Below are 19,020 nucleotides of genomic sequence, written 5' to 3'. Positions count from 1 at the left end.
TCTGTACAGGTATATAGTCAAAGTACAACCATCATCGTAACAGAGACCCTTTCTCAGCTCGTCGTTTGATCACAGGACAAGGCTAGCAGGAGTAACACCTTCAGGATGAAAGAGAACGGAAGTTGCTGTCTGCTTGATGTGATACACGGTTGATTTCACCTACTACCTGCTGACTCGCCATGTGTCTTACGGCGGTAAATTAACTTATATAAGATGACAACTGCCCTGATAACGTTCGCGCCTCTTTCAACTAGCCTTCACTCCGATCGTAACCCTCGTATCTCCTTATGAATCCTCCTGTGTGCTGGTGAAGGAGCCAAACAACACACAGGAAAACTTGGAATACATCACTCCCTCCCCACGAAGGACCAGTGGAAGGTGTAGGAGGTTCTATTCGATACTGACGCCACTACCCGCCCCTGGACCGCCTACCTCTGTGTACAGCTACTTAGGTACACAGTAGGTAGGTAGTTGCGTGCTCGAATTGCGGGGTGTGCTCTTCCCCTTGCCCAGGGCGCTTCATCAACCCTACGTGGAACCCGCATTCCACAGGGTTCGGGAGGCGACCCAGAGATCCCATCGCGGTTGAGGTTGTTTTACAGGTGTTTTACGGTCAGGGCAGAACAGGGCCGTGACGCGACCGCGATCCTAGAGGTACATCTATTCACTTGCAAAGGCGCTTGCGCTTGCAGGTTGCAACAACGACCCAGTCCAGACTGAGAGCGAGACCACGGGTCATAGAACAGCCTAGATAAGCTGCAACTTCCGCTGCGGCCGGAGGGGGGGAAAAAAAATCAAAAAAAAATCACAGAAACCCATGGGTAGCCAGACAACGCCTAAAATTCCATTGGACGGAATTTCCATCACCCGCTCTCTAAGCCTGCCTATTGCTCCGGCTTCATTGTTGACAAGAACCTCACTGCAGGGCAACCCCAAAGAGACAACAGACCGGGCGGTTGTTGATGTTTCTTTTAAATTCGGTATCATTTCTGGCCACCACTCCAAAAAAGGTACCAGGTTCCCGTTTGACGTGACGCAACAAATCTCCACGCTGTAACACCCGATTCCCGCTACTTGGCCTCCGTCGCCTTTTCCGGCCCCAGCGTGCCCTTGCTGATCGATCGCCCGAACGAGTCCCGTCGAGGCGTCGAGTCCACTGGAATCAAGACTGAAGAAGAAAAAAACGACACCCGAAAAAAAAACTTTAAAAAAACTTGAAAGACTGTCGGGCCAACCAGTCCGCCCGATGCACCACGGCTAACCTATCACGGACGCCACTACCCAGCGTCAACGCAACGACTCGCTTTCCCCAGACCCAGCTCTATTGTCTGGCTTTGCTCCTGTCGTTTGTCAGTCAGTCAGTTCGTCCACGACCTGACCCTCTTACCTGCCTCAACCACTCAGCGCTCCGTCCGAGTCGCTCTACCGTGCCGTGCGTGACCACCTACTCTACCGATTCGTCTCACTGGGTTGTCACGATTTCCCCGATCTCCATCCGGCATCCTCCACCGCGCGCCGTCCCCCACTTCCCACCTTCCATCACACCGACCCAGCGCCTTCCGAGCTGCACAGGCAGCTCACCTTCACCACGTCTTCCTCAAAGAAACGGAGGGTTACCCGCCAGTCGACAAGGGAGCAGGGACAGGAAGGGTCTACCGACGCTGCCCTAGACGTGGTGCTCGCTACCGAACAAGAAGCAGAGTTCGACCCGGCCTACCCTTTTGACCACCATCAGTCGACTTCCACATCGGCCTCTGCCTCCAACACTCCAGCATACAGCCGCGGCGACTCCTTACCACCATCAGGCATACCCCCGCACCTTCAGAGTCAGTTTAGCACACTGTCTGGCTCGGCGACCGACTACGTCTCTGCCGATTCCGCCGCCAGTTCACCCTGCGCTGCCTCGGCCGATCTCTCCGTTGACAACGACCGTGATTCCGGACAGCTCTTCGACTCGAGCTCGACTTTGCAGGCTGCCAGTTGCGGGACCTTGAGAAGTCAGTCTCCCTTCATCAATACGCCCCACCGTGCGCTCATGGGTGGCGCTTCAGAGCAGACACATCGATCTGGTTCTCCCCTGAAACGAAGAGCATCCAGTATGGATCCAGAGTTTGAGAACGCGGACTCGCGGGAGGACGTGGAAATGCTCACGGTTCCTGATACCCAGCCGCAAGACCAACAGCCTGGGCAAGATGTGGAAGAGCCTCAGCCCGTGGAAGCAGACGCCGTCGGAGGTACCAAGGTGCCCATTGCTGATATGGAACTGCCCTTGAAGACAGGTAAGCATGTCAGCTGCTCGTACCTCAGTTAAAAACGCACAGGCTTCTGACGGAAGGAAATGCAGAAATCCCACCGATCGAGCAACAGATCAAGACGATCGAAACACTCCTCAAGGCCTTCAATGATAGGGGCGCAAAAGAAGGAGATGTGGCATACTTAGTATCACGGCAGTGGCTGAACAAGGCCCAGGCGTTCGGTGCTAATGGGAAGCCTACAAGCAAGGAGCCTTCAGACGAGACTATTGGGCCAATTGATAACTCGGATATCATTCAAGCTATCTTCACCGACTCCGCCGGCCAGCAGTGCGTGAAGCTAAAGCCGGGCGTGGGACCAGAGTCTGCTGAGCTGTTTCCCAAGGACGCATGGGACCTGGTGCTGTCATGGTATGGTCTGGCGTCTGGACAGGCCCCTATTGTGCGGATAGCGCACAATACCGCCCTTGATGCTGCCAGCGAGCCCAACGTTCAGTTTGAGTTCCACCCCCCCGTTTTTACCGTTCACAGGCTATGGTCGGCAGCGAGTCCTCTGCCTATCGAACAGGAGATTAAGCTGAAGAAGCCGCCACCGCCCGTCATTGTCCAAAGCGCATCTGCCTCATTTCACCAATTTCTTAAGCAAATCAAGAAGCTGACTGGTGTTCCTATGGATCGTAAAGTCCGGGTCTGGCAGCGGTTGCAAACAATTCCTGCCACAGAGGAGGCCTCGAAGCCCTCTGGTATGGAGACCCCTCCAGATTCCCCAGGGCGTTCCTCTAGCATACCCAACTTCCTACCTAGGGCCCCTGGCTCCTGGCCGGAAATGCTCGTGGATGTTGAAACTTTCAGCCAACTAGAGCGTGGTGTGGAGCGCGATCACCTCGCAGCAGAGGATACCACAACCAATCCCAACTACAACGGGAGGAAGAGTCTGTCATTGGTTGGCCTTACTGTGGACCAAACCTTGATCATCGACGAACAGGTTGACCGAGATGATTACGTCTCTACATTCTTCACTAAAATGACCAATGGCAACAAGACCGTCGGCAACGGCATTGTCGCTCAGGCCCGTGGTACTGTCAGCGGACGTAACAGCCCGGCTCCCCCGAGTGTCCTCAATAGGGGCCGGGTGCAACCCAGATCCGGTCGTACGCCAGGGTGCGTTGGCTTGCAGAACCTGGGCAATACATGCTACATGAATTCGGCTCTGCAATGTCTACGGAGCGTTGAAGAGTTGACCAAGTATTTCCTCACTCACGAGGCCAAGAAAGAGATCAACCCTGACAATCCGCTTTCCCATAACGGAGACGTTGCTATGGCATACATGCGGCTGTTGGATGAAATATACAAGAATCCTGCGCCCAACTCGGTCGCGCCCCGTCACTTCAAAGGCATCGTGGGCCGATATGCCCCCGCCTTCTCTGGCTATGGGCAGCAGGACTCCCAAGAATTCTTGGGTTTCTTGCTCGATGGCCTACAAGAGGACCTGAACCGCATCAAGAAGAAGCCGTACATTGAGAAGCCAGACTCTACAGATGACATGATCGGTAACCCTGCTGCTATCAAAGAAATGGCCGAGAAGGTTTGGGATATCACAAAGAAGCGTGACGACTCGATCATTGCCGACCTGTTTACCGGATTATACAAGTCAACCCTTCATTGCCCTGTGTGCGACAAGATCAGCATCACATTCGATCCCTTCAACAACCTCACTTTGCCCTTGCCAATGAGCAACGTCTGGTCCCGGACTGTCAAGTATTATCCCTTAAACGAACCCCCAGTGGAAATCGTTGTAGAGGTCGATAAGACGAGCGCTTTCAAGGCCATAAAGGAGTTCATTTCGACGAGAGTCGGTGTCCCCCCGGAGCGTCTTGTTGGAGGTGAAGAGTTCAAGGGTAAATTCTTCAAGCAGTACGACGACATGATGGCGATCAACGAAGAGATTCAGCCGGGTGACGTTGCAGTGATACATGAAGTGGAAGCGCCGCCTACCAATGTCAACGCAAAGAAGGCCAAGAAGCAGGTATACAGGTCGCTGCTGGACGATGCCGAGGAAGAGCCCGCTCAACCCACGTCGAATCCCCTGGCGGAACGTCTCCTTGTTCCAGTTCTGCATCGTACTATGGACCCTAATGGGGCCGGTGTCAGATATCATAGGAAAGTAGAGGACATCCCACCGCCACATTACATTGTGTTGACGCCTCAGGAGGCTTGTGATGAGAATATCATCCGCAGAAAAATCCTGCAAAAGGTGGCCACCTTGTCTACGTGGTCGGAATTCACTGCCGACGAAGAGGCATCAGAAGCTACGGATCCCGAGATGGTCAATGGCGCATCGGATATTGACTCTGCAGACTCTAAGGTAGTTGCCAAGTCCGTCGAGGGCGAGGAAGATATTGTCGACGTGACGATGGGCAACACTGGTTCTGCCAAACCAACAGCGTCGCCAGCTCCTCAAACGTAAGTGACTTCCATGAGTATGTTGATCTGTACATGGTGTCGCTGACCTGGAACAAAAATAGTCTTCCGGCGCTCCTCAAGCGTTTCAAGTCGCAGCAGCCTAAGTGGTTAGACCCTTCAGTTTTTCTGAATCCAGCCCTGCAGAACCTCTTTGCGATGTCTTACTTTAGGGAGTTGCATGGCGGTGTTCCTACAGGGTGGCAAAGCGTCAACGACACCAGCAAACACGAAAGACTGAGCTCGAGGGCCCCTAAGACGGATTCGTCGGATGTGGAGATGCGGAGCCCGAATGCATTGGATGGCTCGGATGACAGCGGTAGCGAAGAAGCTTCTTCGGAACAGGTAGATTCCGTGACACGGATGGCCGATGAGTCGAGCGAGGGCTCGGATGCCCCGAAAGGAAGTGTAAGTCAAATTGATGCATTGTCCCTAGTAGTTCGGTTAACGTGGTACAATGTGCTGACGCCTTGATCAGGATCGATTCATCGCTAGTCCTCCTAGGGGAGCAAATGCCGTTCCACGAGGCAAAAACAAGAAGATGAAAGCTGGCCGCACTTATGGCAAGAAGGCTAAGAAGCGTTTTGAGAAAGAACAGCTGAGAAAACGGGCTGCGGCCGCCCAGCAACCCATCGAGGTCCCTGAGCAAGATTACCGTGTCGACTCCGAGGAAGGGCCCCTTGTGCGTCTTGGCGAAGGCATCGTTGTGGACTGGTACGAGGACGCTTTTGATACTGTCTTCTCCCCTGCGAACAGGACCTACAACAAGATTGAGACTCTAAATGACCCGTCGTTGGGTGCCAAGAAGAGGCAACGGGAGCTGCGTAAGAAGCACGGTATCAGTCTAGATGATTGTTTGGCCGAGTTCGAGAAGGAAGAAATCTTGTCCGAGCAAGATACATGGTATTGTCCCCGTTGCAAGGAGCACCGTCGCGCAAGCAAGAAATTCGACCTTTGGAAGACGCCAGATATTCTAGTCGTCCATCTGAAACGCTTTAGCTCCGTTGGCTGGCGTCGGGATAAGCTGGATGTCCTTGTCGACTTCCCCATCGAGGGCCTCGACCTCACCGAGCGGGTCATTGACAAGGAAGACGGTAAACAGGAGATCTATGACCTGATTGCTGTGGATGACCATTGGGGCGGCTTGGGCGGTGGCCATTACACTGCCTTTGCCAAGAATTTTGTTGATGATCAGTGGTATGAGTTCAATGGTAAGACTTTCAATGCCCTCGTTCTTGGCGGACAAGGCAAATGCTGACAAGCAGTAGATTCATCCGTTTCGAAGGTGACCGATACCTCCAAGGTTGTCTCACCCGCTGCCTACTTGCTGTTCTACCGTCGCCGCTCAGACAAACCTCTAGGCGGGCCCAAATGCGAGGAAGTCGCCCAGCGCTATTCCCTTGACGACGATGAGGAAATGCTGGACTCGGGGGAAGGCCAGCGTCTCGGTCATGGCTCCTCCCTTCGTGGGTCGCCGAGCGCTTCGAACGGAGCAGGTCAAACTCTCCTGCGAGGAGAAGTTGGTTCGGTTAGTGGCCGCGGTCCAAGTGGCGACTCCGAACTGCCCTCCTATCAGGAAACCAATGGCACGATTACTGGTCCTGAGGTGCGGAAGAGCATCGAGTTTGAGGACGAGGGCATTGATCTACCCAACTACGAAGCCGCGGGCAACATGTCCGGCGTGGCCTCTGCTCTCCCCACAACCTGGAGCTTTGACAACATTCCCAAGACCGGCTCCGAAGCGAGTGGCTTGGACGACGAGATTGCGAGTGATGTGGCACAAGGCGACAACTCCGGGGACGATGCCTCGGTCTTTGCCGGTATCAATGAATATGGCTCCGCTGTAGATTTCATCGGACCTGCTGCACAGGACGACGATTACTCGGCATTCACTGACAATGTCCCGCCGCCGCCGTCAGTGCAGGATCAGGACACCATGGACCAAATCGCGCAGATGACATGGGAACACAAGGAGCAAGTTCATGAGGTGTTCGTCAATGGCGGCGCTGACATTGACGACGATAAGGTTGCGGAGATTCACGTCGACGATCACGAGCAGCAAGGACAATCACCAGCAGTTCGGGAACCGCCAAAGGAGACGGAAGGAGGCGATAAGTCGTCAGACTAGTGGCGTTCGGCTTCGTTCGCGACCGCAGCATAGTTCAATAGTTCAATCGGCTGCTGTGACGTCTCTTGAAAGCCTCAATCCCCTTTGTGAGATCACACATTCTTTTGTTGGGAAAGGGAAAGATGTCAACACCTCGCTGAGTGTCATCACCCAGTGTCTCTCTGGCACTCACCCTACCTTCATGTTTTCTCCCAGTGTTTGCGCCGTGGCGGGCTTGCTTTTGTGTCACAAAATTGGTAGGCTTGTTGATCGCTGCTGTTGAATAATTTTGGGTTGTGCATGGTCATCAGGTAGAGGTTTCTGTTTGTCGTATGGTTTGGTTTAGATGATTCAACAAGCGCATTGTCACATAACATACATACACATACACACACATAACTTTACATACATACACCTACATACATACAATGATCACAGCGAAGCCTGGATGGAACCCTTTCCCATTCGGGCAGCAGAAATAGAGAAAGAGGAGGTCCTGGAAAGAGAGGCGGGAAGGAGTACAATGAGGTTAGGGAACATAAAAGCTTTTCTTATGAGAACATTGGAAGATCAGGCTGGCCATGAATAAGAAATGTCTGTCCATGGTGTTATTGCGTAGCTTATTTGCCATACCGTGCAAGCGATAGATCAATAGCTATGAAACTCATGCTTGTGCTCAAACCAGCGAAAGAAGAAAAAAAAAAAAAGTCCGTCAAATTCCATCTCCACGAACATCCACCAAACCACTTGGCGGCGTATCTAAGTCCCAGCGGTCGCTTATATCATCAACCAACAGGCTAACCCGGAGAGATTTCCGATTCCCCACGTTCACGAGATGGAAACGAAGATCGTTACCTACTGAGCGGGTGCTGGCAAGTTAAGACCATGATATTCACGGAGGGAATCCACGCATCCACTGCAATTCCTTCTTTGTTTGCAGGAGAGAGAAGGAAAAAGGTGTTGTTGAGATTGGTGTCGTGACCAGGAGGACCGGTTAAGTGGGATAGATAGCAGATGAGGTGGGATATGTACGTAGATGAGTGGGATGCATCGATAGACGAGTGGGATACTTTTTTCCACATCTTATAAGGAAGAGTTTCCGGTTGCGTGGTTTTAACATGGGCGGTGATCATTATACATAGCGGAGTTAAGAAGCTAGCTGGCGGCCAAGTACATATAGTAAGTACATGGAAGATTTCCATCCGCTTGTTGTCGTCGTGAGGGCATTTGTTTTTGGTGAGCAAGTTTTCCTGCGACTTTTGAAAAACATTTCATGGTATCTGTCGATAGGTATTGTTAAGAGAATTGGAAAAGTTTTATTACCTTGGATTCTGTGCAAGTGTTGATGATACTTATGTTTTACGTACGTACGCTTGAGGTTGAATCCTGCGGTTACATACATATGTACTGCTAGAGCCAGGTAGGTAGTGGAGGTGATGGATGCCCATACGTAGTGTACATCGTGAACTACTGGTAAGTCTAGGTAGTCCACTGCGTACTACAAGTGTACAGTAGCCCTCTCACTAAACTAAAGAAACTAGCAAAAGGACGATCGTCATCCCGTCGCCGAGAACGCCGGCGTCCCAGTCACGCACGCTTGTGCACCGGAAATACAACTGCCTAAATTGTCATGAAATGTAGTGGGGTTCTTGAGCGGGTAGTGATGTTTTAGTCACACTCTTGATTCTAGTGTTTCAGGTGTGTGAATTTGGTTTAGTTGCTTGGACTTTGGACAGTTGAAAGATGGGGAGATGTGTATATGAAGGGAAACGAACCATCAGTTAAAGCTATAGAGATACTAAAACGCGGAAAGCTGTGTGATGTAGTAGCTTCACGAGCACAGCTCAGAGTAGCTTGGATAAATACGCCCGCCCCCCCCCCCCCTCTCCCTCCTTTTTTTTTTTTTTTTTTTTTCTTCTTTTCTTTGAGAGGGGGAACGAAAAAAAGAATGTGTCCTTTGTAACCATGTGCTATGAGCGAATTCTTTTAATTCAGTCGCCCACCGACACCAGATACATACTTACCTATCGACCTACATACTTTATGGCAGCTTTGTCCCAGTTTCCGACCAAAATGTTCCAGCCTTCGTTCAGAACTTCAAAACAGGTGCTCCTCATACTGGATTACGGATGTATACCCTCTCTTATTTTCTATTTTCAAGGACCCCAGCAAGCAGCGGCGCCAGTGGCTCGAGAGCGGCATCACTCACTAACAAACCCCCCAAACCCAGACAAAGCCATGATCACCAACACCCAAGGCGCAATCTCGATGAAAAGACGTGTAGCAGCAAGACAAAGAGATATGCAACATGAGATGAGTTGTTTGTGCGTGTGTGAGTAATGGAGTCGACTAACAAGTACATGTATGTATTATGGTTCAGATCAACCTCGGCAGAACAGGAAGCGAGCACATTATCCACTAGCTTCCTCTAGGGAGGAAGACTGGTGAGACTGGGAGAGGAGAGGAGTGACTAAGAAGTGGATATGGAGGGTGATCGACAGGGCTGAAGCAGAAAAGGAAATCATCTTTGGAAAGGGATGGGAGACGGTTCTTCTTGGAGGGAGCCACTTGGGAAGATTAGTAGGTAAGATACCGTAGGCTGTTATGTAAAAGGTTTGGATAATAGGCAGCCACTGGTAGCTAGATGGACGAACTAAGTATAGTGTACAAATCAGTAGTAGAATCCTAGTATTATTTCAGGTGGGGATGATTTGTGAGATCTTTCAGTGCTGTTTGGTTCTGTAGTGTCGTTGCATATCCATCATGAATGCCATTGTGAGAAGTCCGGACCTTGGATAAAGTTAAGGGCATCCGAGTCCAGAATGTGAGATATCATTGCAGGTCGGGTAATACTTGACAAGGGCAGGGCTCTTTTCGAATACATCAAGTCAATATATCCGTATAATGTAGATAGGGCGCCAGGCTTCCCTTAAAAAGCCCAATCCACAACATACACCCGACTGACTCATGTTCTGTGGCACGGCTTGGCGTGGCGATTCATTCCAATCTCGACTGCTGAAAATTCTCCGTGGCATGCTGGAGTGAGGTCCCCCGTCCTTCCAGTTAGAAACTCGATCCGGTGTCTGTCTGTCTTTTCCTGCGAGGCCGTTCAGCATAGCGTGATGCATGTCTCAGATTGACAAGACCACCAATGTCCGAAGCGAGGGCCAGGATGGGAGTCGGGGAGGTTGAACGGGCAAACTCAATCGGCCGATGTACACTATAGAGATGTCTCGTGATTGCCATCCTGGGAAAGCTGAAGTATGGAGTTAACGATAGTTTTCCCCATATTTACCGGAGTTTGTACAGAGCTCTGGCTGGGATAGGACATGAGAAGCTTCTGAAGAGAAAAGGCATAGCACAGGCCAAGCCGAATCTGACACGTTGATGATGACGCCTGAAATTGCTCTGCTGTAGAAGCGAGAGGATATACCTGGCCTGCTGTTTGAGGAATAGCTTGTTGGTCGATGGGTGAGTTTGATCAGGCTGAACTGGAGGTCGTCGTACAGGCGAACGGCCATATCGGGCAAATGTTGTGCGACTGTTATTCGCAGGATCCCGACTATTCCAGATTCAAAGAACGTCGGCGAGGCGACTAATCAATCCACCATCTCACGGCTGTCAGTCGTCACCCACCCTGTCATCACATATGTATGCCTGCCACCCTCTCAACAGCCTAAGCGTGGTTAGCTTGTTCCGCGTTTGCTTCTAGAAGGATGTCGTGACAAGGGGAAGATCCGGATGGCTAAAGTGAGGTGACTGGTTGGTCCAAATCCCACCCACAAGACGGGATGCGTATCTCCAGCTGTGTACTCCCCGGTCATGCAAGACGAGATCTAGCGCCGAGCTTGATAAGGAAGGTCGTAGCATTGGTTACAGCGGGGTGTGGCCCGAGCTGCATGACGGATTGATCAGACAATCACTGAAATTGTAAGTGTTGATTCAATACGGCAACGATGGGATACTGGAAATTATTCCCTCTTTCCGTCCGGTAGCTGCTGAGCTCTGAGGCCTTCGATCTCCCTGGAGCTTGATGTGGAGGAGCAGACGAGGTGGTGACAAGCTGAATCCAGATGGGATGTGTACACGTGGAAGCCACCGCCGTGTACAGGCTTTCACACCGCCACTGTGTGATTATCTGTTGCTTCAGGCGATGGAGGCCTTGTCCTCGTGCAATGGTTCGTGATAAACATGGTGGTTTGGGGTCTGGTGTTGCTGAGAGCCCAGTGTTGGATTAGTGGTTAGAGTTAGGTAAGGCACAAGTACCCGCCTACTACCAAAGTCGAGAGCCGGGCACCGAGATGATGACATATCACAGTGGGGTGGAGAACCGCTGAACATCATCTTGACGCCTTAGCATTTGCAGGGCTCTAGGGGCGTAAGGACGATCCAAAACCCGAAGCCCAGGGAGCCGGCAATAGTCCAACAATTGGATCCTCCCGTACACTACAAGACAGCCCTAGATCTCGACCCAACCCCTCTAAGCCACAGTCCAATACTGGTTTGTTTGTTAGCTCGAGACTGACCTCCTGCTAGCTTCCCTAGGCATTTTGGTGTGTCATTGACTCGTTCTGTTCCATGACCAAGGCGTGACCTTACCTTGGATATGCTATTTCCGAGTTTAATGTCATGTTGAATGTTGTTAATAGCCCTCTGATCCGAACCTAGCCACTTAATCTGTCTTTGTAGGGTTTGTGACAAATCGGCATCGATCTGGTCCAGTATACCAGGAGTGCTAAGCTAACCAAAGAACTAGTATTAGATTGTATATAATATTGGACCGTGGGAGAGACTAAAGGTGGATATTTCCGAGGCGAATCAAACCCAGGCACGCCAGGTCAGCAAACATCAGAAAGAAGGGAAGGGAAGCCAAAAATGCCCTATGCCTTGGTAACTTGCGCGCACGAAAAGCGAAGGCCTGGGCATTTGACCCTTGCCATCGTGACATATACGAGCCTATAAGGACTGGGTTGGGAACGGGCAAGACGGGGAGGATCAAGGTGTCAATGTGGCCGATATAGTACATATGCGAGATGTGTGTGTAAGTGCATGTAGACAGCTGAAGGCGCATGGTGGAGGTCGCCCCGAGGTCGCCGACTCCGAAGATCACTCCGCTTTGGAACGTCTTCAGCATTCAATGGCAAGTTGGCGAGCAAGTGCAGCTTGAGCGACAACTTTTGCCTGGGACCAGCACCGAGATCTGATCAATACCTCTCTCTACCTGTGTGTGCCTGTGGATGCGAGTGAACCCCTGTGAGCCGTCGGCATCGGTGCTGTTCGGATGTTTGTTTGCCCCGCACCAAGTCGGGACCCTGTCCACAAGCCAGTGAAAAACAAAAATCCTTTCCTGGTCTATCGGGACGTTGCACAACTTCCTGACCTTGCTCGCAAATGCGGGCAGAGATCATGATGGTGTTGTTAGGACGCGTGTGGTTCCTGATTGATGACCACAATCCTTGGCAGCGCTAGCGGTTCTTCTGATTAAAAAGCCCCAACTGCCCCTGGGGATGCGACTGGGTTGTGCACTTTTGGAGATTCTGACACGCCGGGGCATCCATATGATCCAGCGGTCGTACCTGCCGCAAAACGGGCACACAATCGAGTCAGAAGGTTGCGCATGTCGAGGAGTGTCGCAGCCAGATCTGGGTGACAAAAGTGAGAATGTTCTTTCCTTCGAGAACAAGATATGATGACAGTGGGCCGTGCAGCGCAGGCCACCAGGGCAGGGCCACCCGACACAGCAGACCCCTCCCAGATCAGTGACCGCAGCCAGGCCTTGGACGGAAACCGACGCGGCTGCACGGAGACTGACGGAGAGCAATTGCCCAGACGGGACACCGCGGACCGGGGGGTGGGGGGGGGGGAGGGGGGTTAGCTACCTCTAGGTACCTAGATACCTAATCTGCTTTCGCAATCCCAGTCATGATCAGATGGAAGGTGGTCAATGAGCAAAATTTGCTGCACCCCTTGTGGGTCCGAGTTTTCGGTCCACCTGTCAAAAAGAGGGAAAGCGCACACTGTCAAGGTCGGCCACAGCGACCGGGCAGGGCAGTGATGCGAACAGGGCACTGCAGTGACCACCACCTCGACCACCATACGGTACCTACCGTATTTGCTGACTTCCAGAGAAATAGAAACCCGGCCGTGGGACCTGCGGCGGCATGACAATCTGTGGTGCGTCCACTCGTAGACAGGAATGCATCGAGTCGTGTGCTGTGAGGCGCAGAGGATGCTGCAGAAGGGGCCTCAGGTGCTTCCTTCAATTTCAATGGTGCCTTGGTGTGCTGTGCGCGCGGGTGGGCGGGAGACGTGGGCTGCCTTAGCGCGTTCGATGATTTTTCTCGAAGACGGCCAAAAGCTGGGGCTGTTCGCTGATGGGCCACTGAAATGTCGTGCCAGCGATACCTTTCCCGTTCGTTCGCGCAGCAACTTCCCCAACCGTCCATTGCAAGGCGGCCGACCCTGGCTGGTCTGCCCGCCCATGTCGGGCTTCCTCCCATTCGCTCCTCACTTGATGTTTGGCCGAGCCTGACTGGCTCACAGAAAGGGGGAACACTTGACCCTGGTAGCATCGACCTGGCCTGCTTGCTTCCCTTTTGCAAGAAGCCGTCGCGCGCCGCACACATGGCTTCTCGCCAAGCATGGATTGTGTGGCATCCGTTCTTTTTTTTTTTTTTTTTTTTTTTTTTTTTTTTTTTTTTTTTTCGACATTCTTTCCCTTCTTGTTCATGCTTGGATCTTGACGTAACAGGCCTACCTACCTAGCGGGCGCTGATCCACGCTCAGGCATCGGCCAACCCGAGTGCCATGCCGCGCAGGTTCGGTGGATGAAACCAAAGTGTTGATACTAGTGCAGCGCTGGATGGGTTCCATGATTCCATGCCGGCTTCTACCAGTGTTCGGTCGCCAGGCTCGCGCGTCATCCCAGCTCCCAAGCCAAGGACCATTGAACCAAAGAACGACGACAAAAAATAAAAAATAAAAAAAAATTAGATAGAGTACATGTAAGAAGCGAACCCCGCCCTTGGAAACCCATGCCCATCCAAAGCGAACGGGTCTAGCCTCTCCCATTTTATTACATTTGCGGTTACCAATTGAGCAACCACCACATCTCCATAGGGGCCGTGGCTTTTTCCCTTTCGTCGCCGGCCTCCCTGTCTCTGTCATATTCCAACCACTGCTGCCGTGGCAGCCAATATCGACCAACGGCAAACATCTCCTGTCCAATGTACGTATAGCATCGCCCTGCCCCCCCCCCTCCCTCCTCTTCCTTGTTGATACCCGCCCGCTATCCGCTGCTTCGACGTGGTAAGAGGTAGTGTAGAGGTAGAAGGGAAGGTACCTGGCCTTTGTCACCCACATTCGGGTCCCGTCCCATTCTTTGCCCATTCCAAAGGTACCTTACCTGCCCTCTACTTGCACAGCAAGGTACATGCACCTGTACCTTTGCTTGGCCTGCCTGCCTACCCAGTGTGTGTACCGAGTACGGATACTGCTACCGTTAGCACCTCTCACTGGAAAGTAGCGAGTTCTAAAACTCCTTCCACGCCCTCCCCTATCTCTTCTCCCGTCTATGTCTGCCACCACCTCCAGTCATACGCCCTAGGCGATTCCATCCTTCCTTTTTGTTTCTTTGCATCCTCCTCGTCTTCCAATTTCCCCCGAGTCTCAGTCCGCCTGAAGCACGACAACAACCACCCGTTACATGTCATCAACTACCGACTACCCGCGATTTACGGCACAATTGTCTAGACGCGCATGCCGTCGTCGCCGGGATTCTGTTCAATCTGACCTTCTGTGCGTCGCGTTTCTAGTTCCTAACCACCCAGGCAACTCGACCTCGATCGGCCCTTTAGCAGTCTCCTCGCCTCCTTGAGCGTCTCGAAAAAATCATTCCTACTCGTCGGACACCACAATTCCAGTTTTGTTTTTCATTGTCGCAAATATCGCCTGCCAGCATTTCCAGTCCACTTTTGAAACTCGTGCCGAGACTTTGGAGTTTGCATCCCTCGCTATCGCACCGATCACAACCGCCTCGCCTTCGGAATAGAGAAAACCGATCCAAAATTAAACCAATTAGTGGTTGCGTCAAAAGAGGCATCGGCGTCCAAACGCTGTCGGAGTTGTCTTGGCCTATTGCTGGTCCCTTTCCCCGAGGCCAAAACAAGCATTGGCTACTTTCAGTGCGTCGGCAAGAAACCCAAGCATTCAAGGTTGTGGTTTTGGACAGTCATCTTTTTTCGGCACCAGAGTGCAGTCGCAGGGAGACTGGTCACTACCAAAAGTCAACATGGATATCATGGAGGAACCACAAGTTGCCATGGAGGACATCCACTACCGTGTTATATACGTCAACCGCTCAGTATCCGAGGACCGCTGCATCCAACGAAGCGCAAGGCATTTGGACGAGTATGTTGCAAAGACGGAACCAAACTGCATTGCCGACACTGTGAAGTGCATTTTGGAGATTTTTCCAGAAGGTTTGCGGGGCCGCTGATATCCATCCTTTCATGTCGACCTTTTGTGCTAACTGTTCGGACGCAGCTTACTTGTGCAGCACTGAGGGTGCCTGCATGTCCCACTGGCTCCAGCCCCAAGAAGATCACGAGGCCGATCTTCAACCAACGATTATCCTCCTAGACACCCCTTACCAGCAGTTCTTCCCGGCCCAATTTCCGAATGAACGCAGGGACGAGAGCCACGATGGCAACTCGTACGGCCTCTCGTTACTTAAAAAGATCGAGTCCGAAGCTCGTGCTCGCCATCTCTACGAGCAGGTTATACCTGTCCCACTCATCCAATCACCCGACGCCATGAACAACATCAGTGGGGCAGATAGGACGAGGATGCGACAACAATGTATCGATTTTGGGGCCAAGGCAGTCTTGTCGGGTCCCCTGAATGCTAAGAGCATCGCAGTGATTCAAGACAGGGCATATTACGCTTACAAGGACGCTCTTTCAAGGAAACAAGCATTGGCGGACGTGCGTAAGGGCAGAAAACGATCACTGATCGCTGTGTTCAACGATACCCGGCCGTATGGTTATCTCCGTGAATACCTCGTGGAGAGTTTGATTAAGAAGATCTGCAGCACGGAGGACGACAGAGATAATGAGATCTATAAGGCCAATATCTCGGTATGCCCAGAGAAGCGAGCTGAAATCTCCCGTGCCATCAGCACATGGCATTTCGATGCTCACAAATTTGACTACGACGAGCTGATAGTCGCAGCCGAACTCACACTAAACCATGCCTTATCCATGCCAGAGCTAAAGGCATTTCGCATCTCGCCAACGCAGTTGCAAAATTTCCTCAAAGCTTGTCGGGCTGCTTATATGGGTTTTGTGCCATACCATAACTTTCGACATGTTGTCGACGTTCTACAGGCAACTTTTCAGCAGCTGCTCCGGATTGGCGCATTGCCTCCTTATCCAAACGTCAACGGTACTCATACAAGCCCAATCGCAGAATCTCCTGGAACACCCTCCATAGGTCCGGAAGAAGCCTTCACCCTTCTCCTTACTGCCATTGGTCACGATGTTTTGCATCCCGGTGTCAACAACGGCTTTCTGATCGAGGCACGAGCGCCTCTCGCAGAGCTTTACAACGATCGCTCAGTCCTGGAGAATTTCCACAGCACCAGCTACTGCCAGATTCTCAAGCGACATTGGCCGATCTTTTACGAGAATAGGCGTCTGCGCACGTTGATGATCAGTTGTATCCTGGCTACGGACATGGCCCTGCATTTCGACTACATGGCAAAACTCGGAAACTTGCAAAAACTTCAAGCTCAAAAACCTGATCTTGACGGTTGGAATGAGAAGGCTGTCGACGAGGCGAGGGTGCTAGTGTGCGCTCTTATAATCAAGTGCGCTGACATCAGTAACGTCGCACGGAGACACGATATCGGTGCACAGTGGATGCACCTGCTGAATGACGAGCTTATATTGCAGACTCAGATTGAGATGGATATGGGTCAAAAAACGGCACTTATCGCTCCACCATCGACGAGCCTTGACGGCCGGATCAGGTCCCAGCTAAAATTCATGGAATTGTTTGCCTTCCCTCTGTTCCGAGGCGTGGCAGATATCTTGCCCGGTCTACAGTTCTCCGTTGACGAAATGGAACTCAACCTTACTCACTTTGAGAATGAACTCCTACTCCCCTCGGCAGGATCGACGATGGAAAACCAACCTGGCATCTCTAAATATAGCCCCCCGCCGAAATGCGATTCGGAGCCTCCAACAGAAAAAAGTGCCCTCGATGGAAGACCTAACGGTGTGCTTCCCAGTCTTACGACTACCGACTTCTCCCGTGGAGGTGCCGGGTTACACGGATCGAATCGTCAGCGATGCAGTGAGGCGACCGAAGGCAGCTCAGCACCCTGCTCGGGAGAGTGGGGTTCGCAGGCAAACAGCGCGACGACGGGCAAGATGCCGCTCTCGCCTAGTACGCAGGGTACGAGCATCATCAGCAGGGACTCGATGGACAAATCTGTCGGTGTTCCTATGACGACTGTCACAGCCCCAGACTCTCCGACTGCAATTCCTGAGGCGACCAAGATGTCTTCGGACCGAGATCAGCTGCAAGTGAACGAAAAACTCGATCATTTTATAAGCGATGACGAAGATAACATGTCTAACGGAAACGGTCACATGAATGGCAGCGGATCGACATTAGGACAGGAATATCTGAAACCGGAACAAGACACCGGCAACGGTAAAACGATGAGGAAGAAGGCGAGCCTGATGGGTCTCAAGAACAAGTTTTCGTCCAAATTCTCCTCGTTCACCAAATCGAAAAAGGGAAAAACATCATGCCCCGCAAGCCCCGAAAGGTCAGCAGATCCGATGGGATAGAGCACCATCTCTCTGCTTCGGCTTTCGTCGCCGCCTCCGAAACAAGGTAGCATGCCTGTCGTCCCGGCAGATGATAACGATGCTACGCTCTCGGATTCTTCACCCGATATCGTCAAGCGCGCAAAGAAATGGAGGCCTCGACCCAGCGGCTCATGAAGCTTTCCGCTGTAGATCGTGCAACATCGATAATACCGCAATAGGATTTGATGGTGTTGACGCAAAGTGTCTCCCTTTCCATCTCATCTTAGGGGTGTTGTTGAGACGCCTACCCTCGTATCACTGCCGCTGCTGAGCCCGGTTGCAATTTATAGAATCGAGGTTCGCGAGATTCTTACGAAACGCCAGCCTGTGGCCCATTCATCATTGGCTCCACAAGTCTCAATACCGACCACAAACCCTCTCAATTGGCATCGATGCTGGTTGACACTGGCCTACTGGACGCCCAGAGATTATGAGGAGTGTCAGTGTCGTCCCCCAATCGGAAGGAAGATCATTTGTTCTGGTTGGGTTTGTGGACCAATACACGAAGTTTCTTTTTATTCACATTCGGTTGCTCATTATTCGGTTGGGACAGTAAGGGGTTGGAGAGAAAAGATGCATTTATGATTATTGATTGATCGAGTTGGTTGGGATTAGGAAAGGATGCACCGGCGAAATTACACACGTATACACATGATTAGGAAAGGCAATGGGAGGGGGGGGGAAAGGGGAGAGGGGGAGAGAGCATTTTTACTGTCGGCTTTTTCTTCTTCTTCTTTTTTTATTTTTTCTATTCTTCTTCTACTTCTTCGTTTTCTTCTTGTTGGTTATTTATTCTTCCGAGTTTGTTTCACACAGACATGCTTTTTTGTGATTACTTTTCTTCTTTTGTAGGAGGTTTCACTACCACCATTTCAATCTTCCCAAGAGCGAGGGGAAAAGAAAGAGAAAGAAGCTCGACTCTATTCTGGGCTCATCCGAGGAAACAAAAGAACTCGCGAATTCTACTTCGGTTGTGTCGGTGTATTAGTAGAGGTTTGCATGGGACTTGCTTCATTCTTATCACTTCTTTGTGTGTTTCTTTTCTTCTTGTTTACCTGTCTTGACAAAGACTTGACCTTCTACATGATACCTCCTTTTTTTTGGCTTCCTTTTCCGTCTGTCATTTTGTCTTTTTTTTTTTTTTTTTTTTTTTTTCTTCTTCAGTTGCATGGTTCCTTCTTTGGCTTGGTTTGGCTAGGGCTCATCGTCATTTGGATTATCATAACAAGATTACTAGCTGCTTAGACTTCCCGGAGTTCAGTTCTCATTTCAACATACCCAACCCATCCATCAACCATTGTTATTTTTATCATCCTCCTAC

At 51.4% G+C, this 19,020-nt stretch overlaps 2 protein-coding genes across 3 annotated transcripts; both read left to right on the top strand.

Annotated features, from left to right (window-relative positions):
• The first annotated feature begins 824 nt into the window (after positions 1 to 824).
• NCU00480 (ubiquitin C-terminal hydrolase) lies at positions 825 to 7,427 on the top strand. Its single transcript, XM_951072.3, has 5 exons — positions 825 to 2,279; positions 2,345 to 4,715; positions 4,778 to 5,120; positions 5,191 to 5,923; positions 5,981 to 7,427. Exons 1-5 carry the CDS (start codon positions 2,036 to 2,038, stop codon positions 6,838 to 6,840), a joined length of 4,551 nt encoding a protein of 1,516 aa, XP_956165.3. The 5' UTR covers positions 825 to 2,035; the 3' UTR covers positions 6,841 to 7,427.
• Positions 7,428 to 13,560: 6,133 nt separating this feature from the next.
• Positions 13,561 to 18,995, top strand: acon-2. 2 transcript variants are annotated; one of them, XM_011395558.1, is made up of 3 exons: positions 13,561 to 14,047; positions 14,634 to 15,299; positions 15,364 to 18,995. In XM_011395558.1, exons 2-3 carry the CDS (start codon positions 15,110 to 15,112, stop codon positions 17,676 to 17,678), a joined length of 2,505 nt encoding a protein of 834 aa, XP_011393860.1. In that variant the 5' UTR covers positions 13,561 to 14,047; positions 14,634 to 15,109; the 3' UTR covers positions 17,679 to 18,995. The 2 variants fall into 2 exon arrangements, with proteins under 2 accessions (XP_011393860.1, XP_011393859.1); XM_011395557.1 differs by having other exon boundaries at positions 13,561 to 15,299.
• The last annotated feature ends 25 nt before the right edge of the window (positions 18,996 to 19,020 follow it).

The sequence above is a fragment of the Neurospora crassa genome, linkage group III (assembly GCF_000182925.2).
Source record: "Neurospora crassa OR74A linkage group III, whole genome shotgun sequence".
NCBI classification, from domain to species: Eukaryota; Fungi; Ascomycota; class Sordariomycetes; order Sordariales; family Sordariaceae; genus Neurospora; species Neurospora crassa.
Note: the sequence above shows the minus strand (reverse complement) of the source record. Positions and strands in the feature narration are given on the sequence as shown.

Coding starts and splice junctions, on each gene's coding strand:
- NCU00480 (XM_951072.3), top strand. CDS start 2,036: ATGGGTGGCGCTTCAGAGCAGACACATCGATCTGGTTCTCCCCTGAAA. Junction 2,280..2,344: donor GGAACTGCCCTTGAAGACAG/GTAAGCATGTCA, acceptor AAGGAAATGCAG/AAATCCCACCGATCGAGCAA. Junction 4,716..4,777: donor GCGTCGCCAGCTCCTCAAAC/GTAAGTGACTTC, acceptor GAACAAAAATAG/TCTTCCGGCGCTCCTCAAGC.
- acon-2 (XM_011395558.1), top strand. CDS start 15,110: ATGGATATCATGGAGGAACCACAAGTTGCCATGGAGGACATCCACTAC. Junction 15,300..15,363: donor TTTGGAGATTTTTCCAGAAG/GTTTGCGGGGCC, acceptor GTTCGGACGCAG/CTTACTTGTGCAGCACTGAG.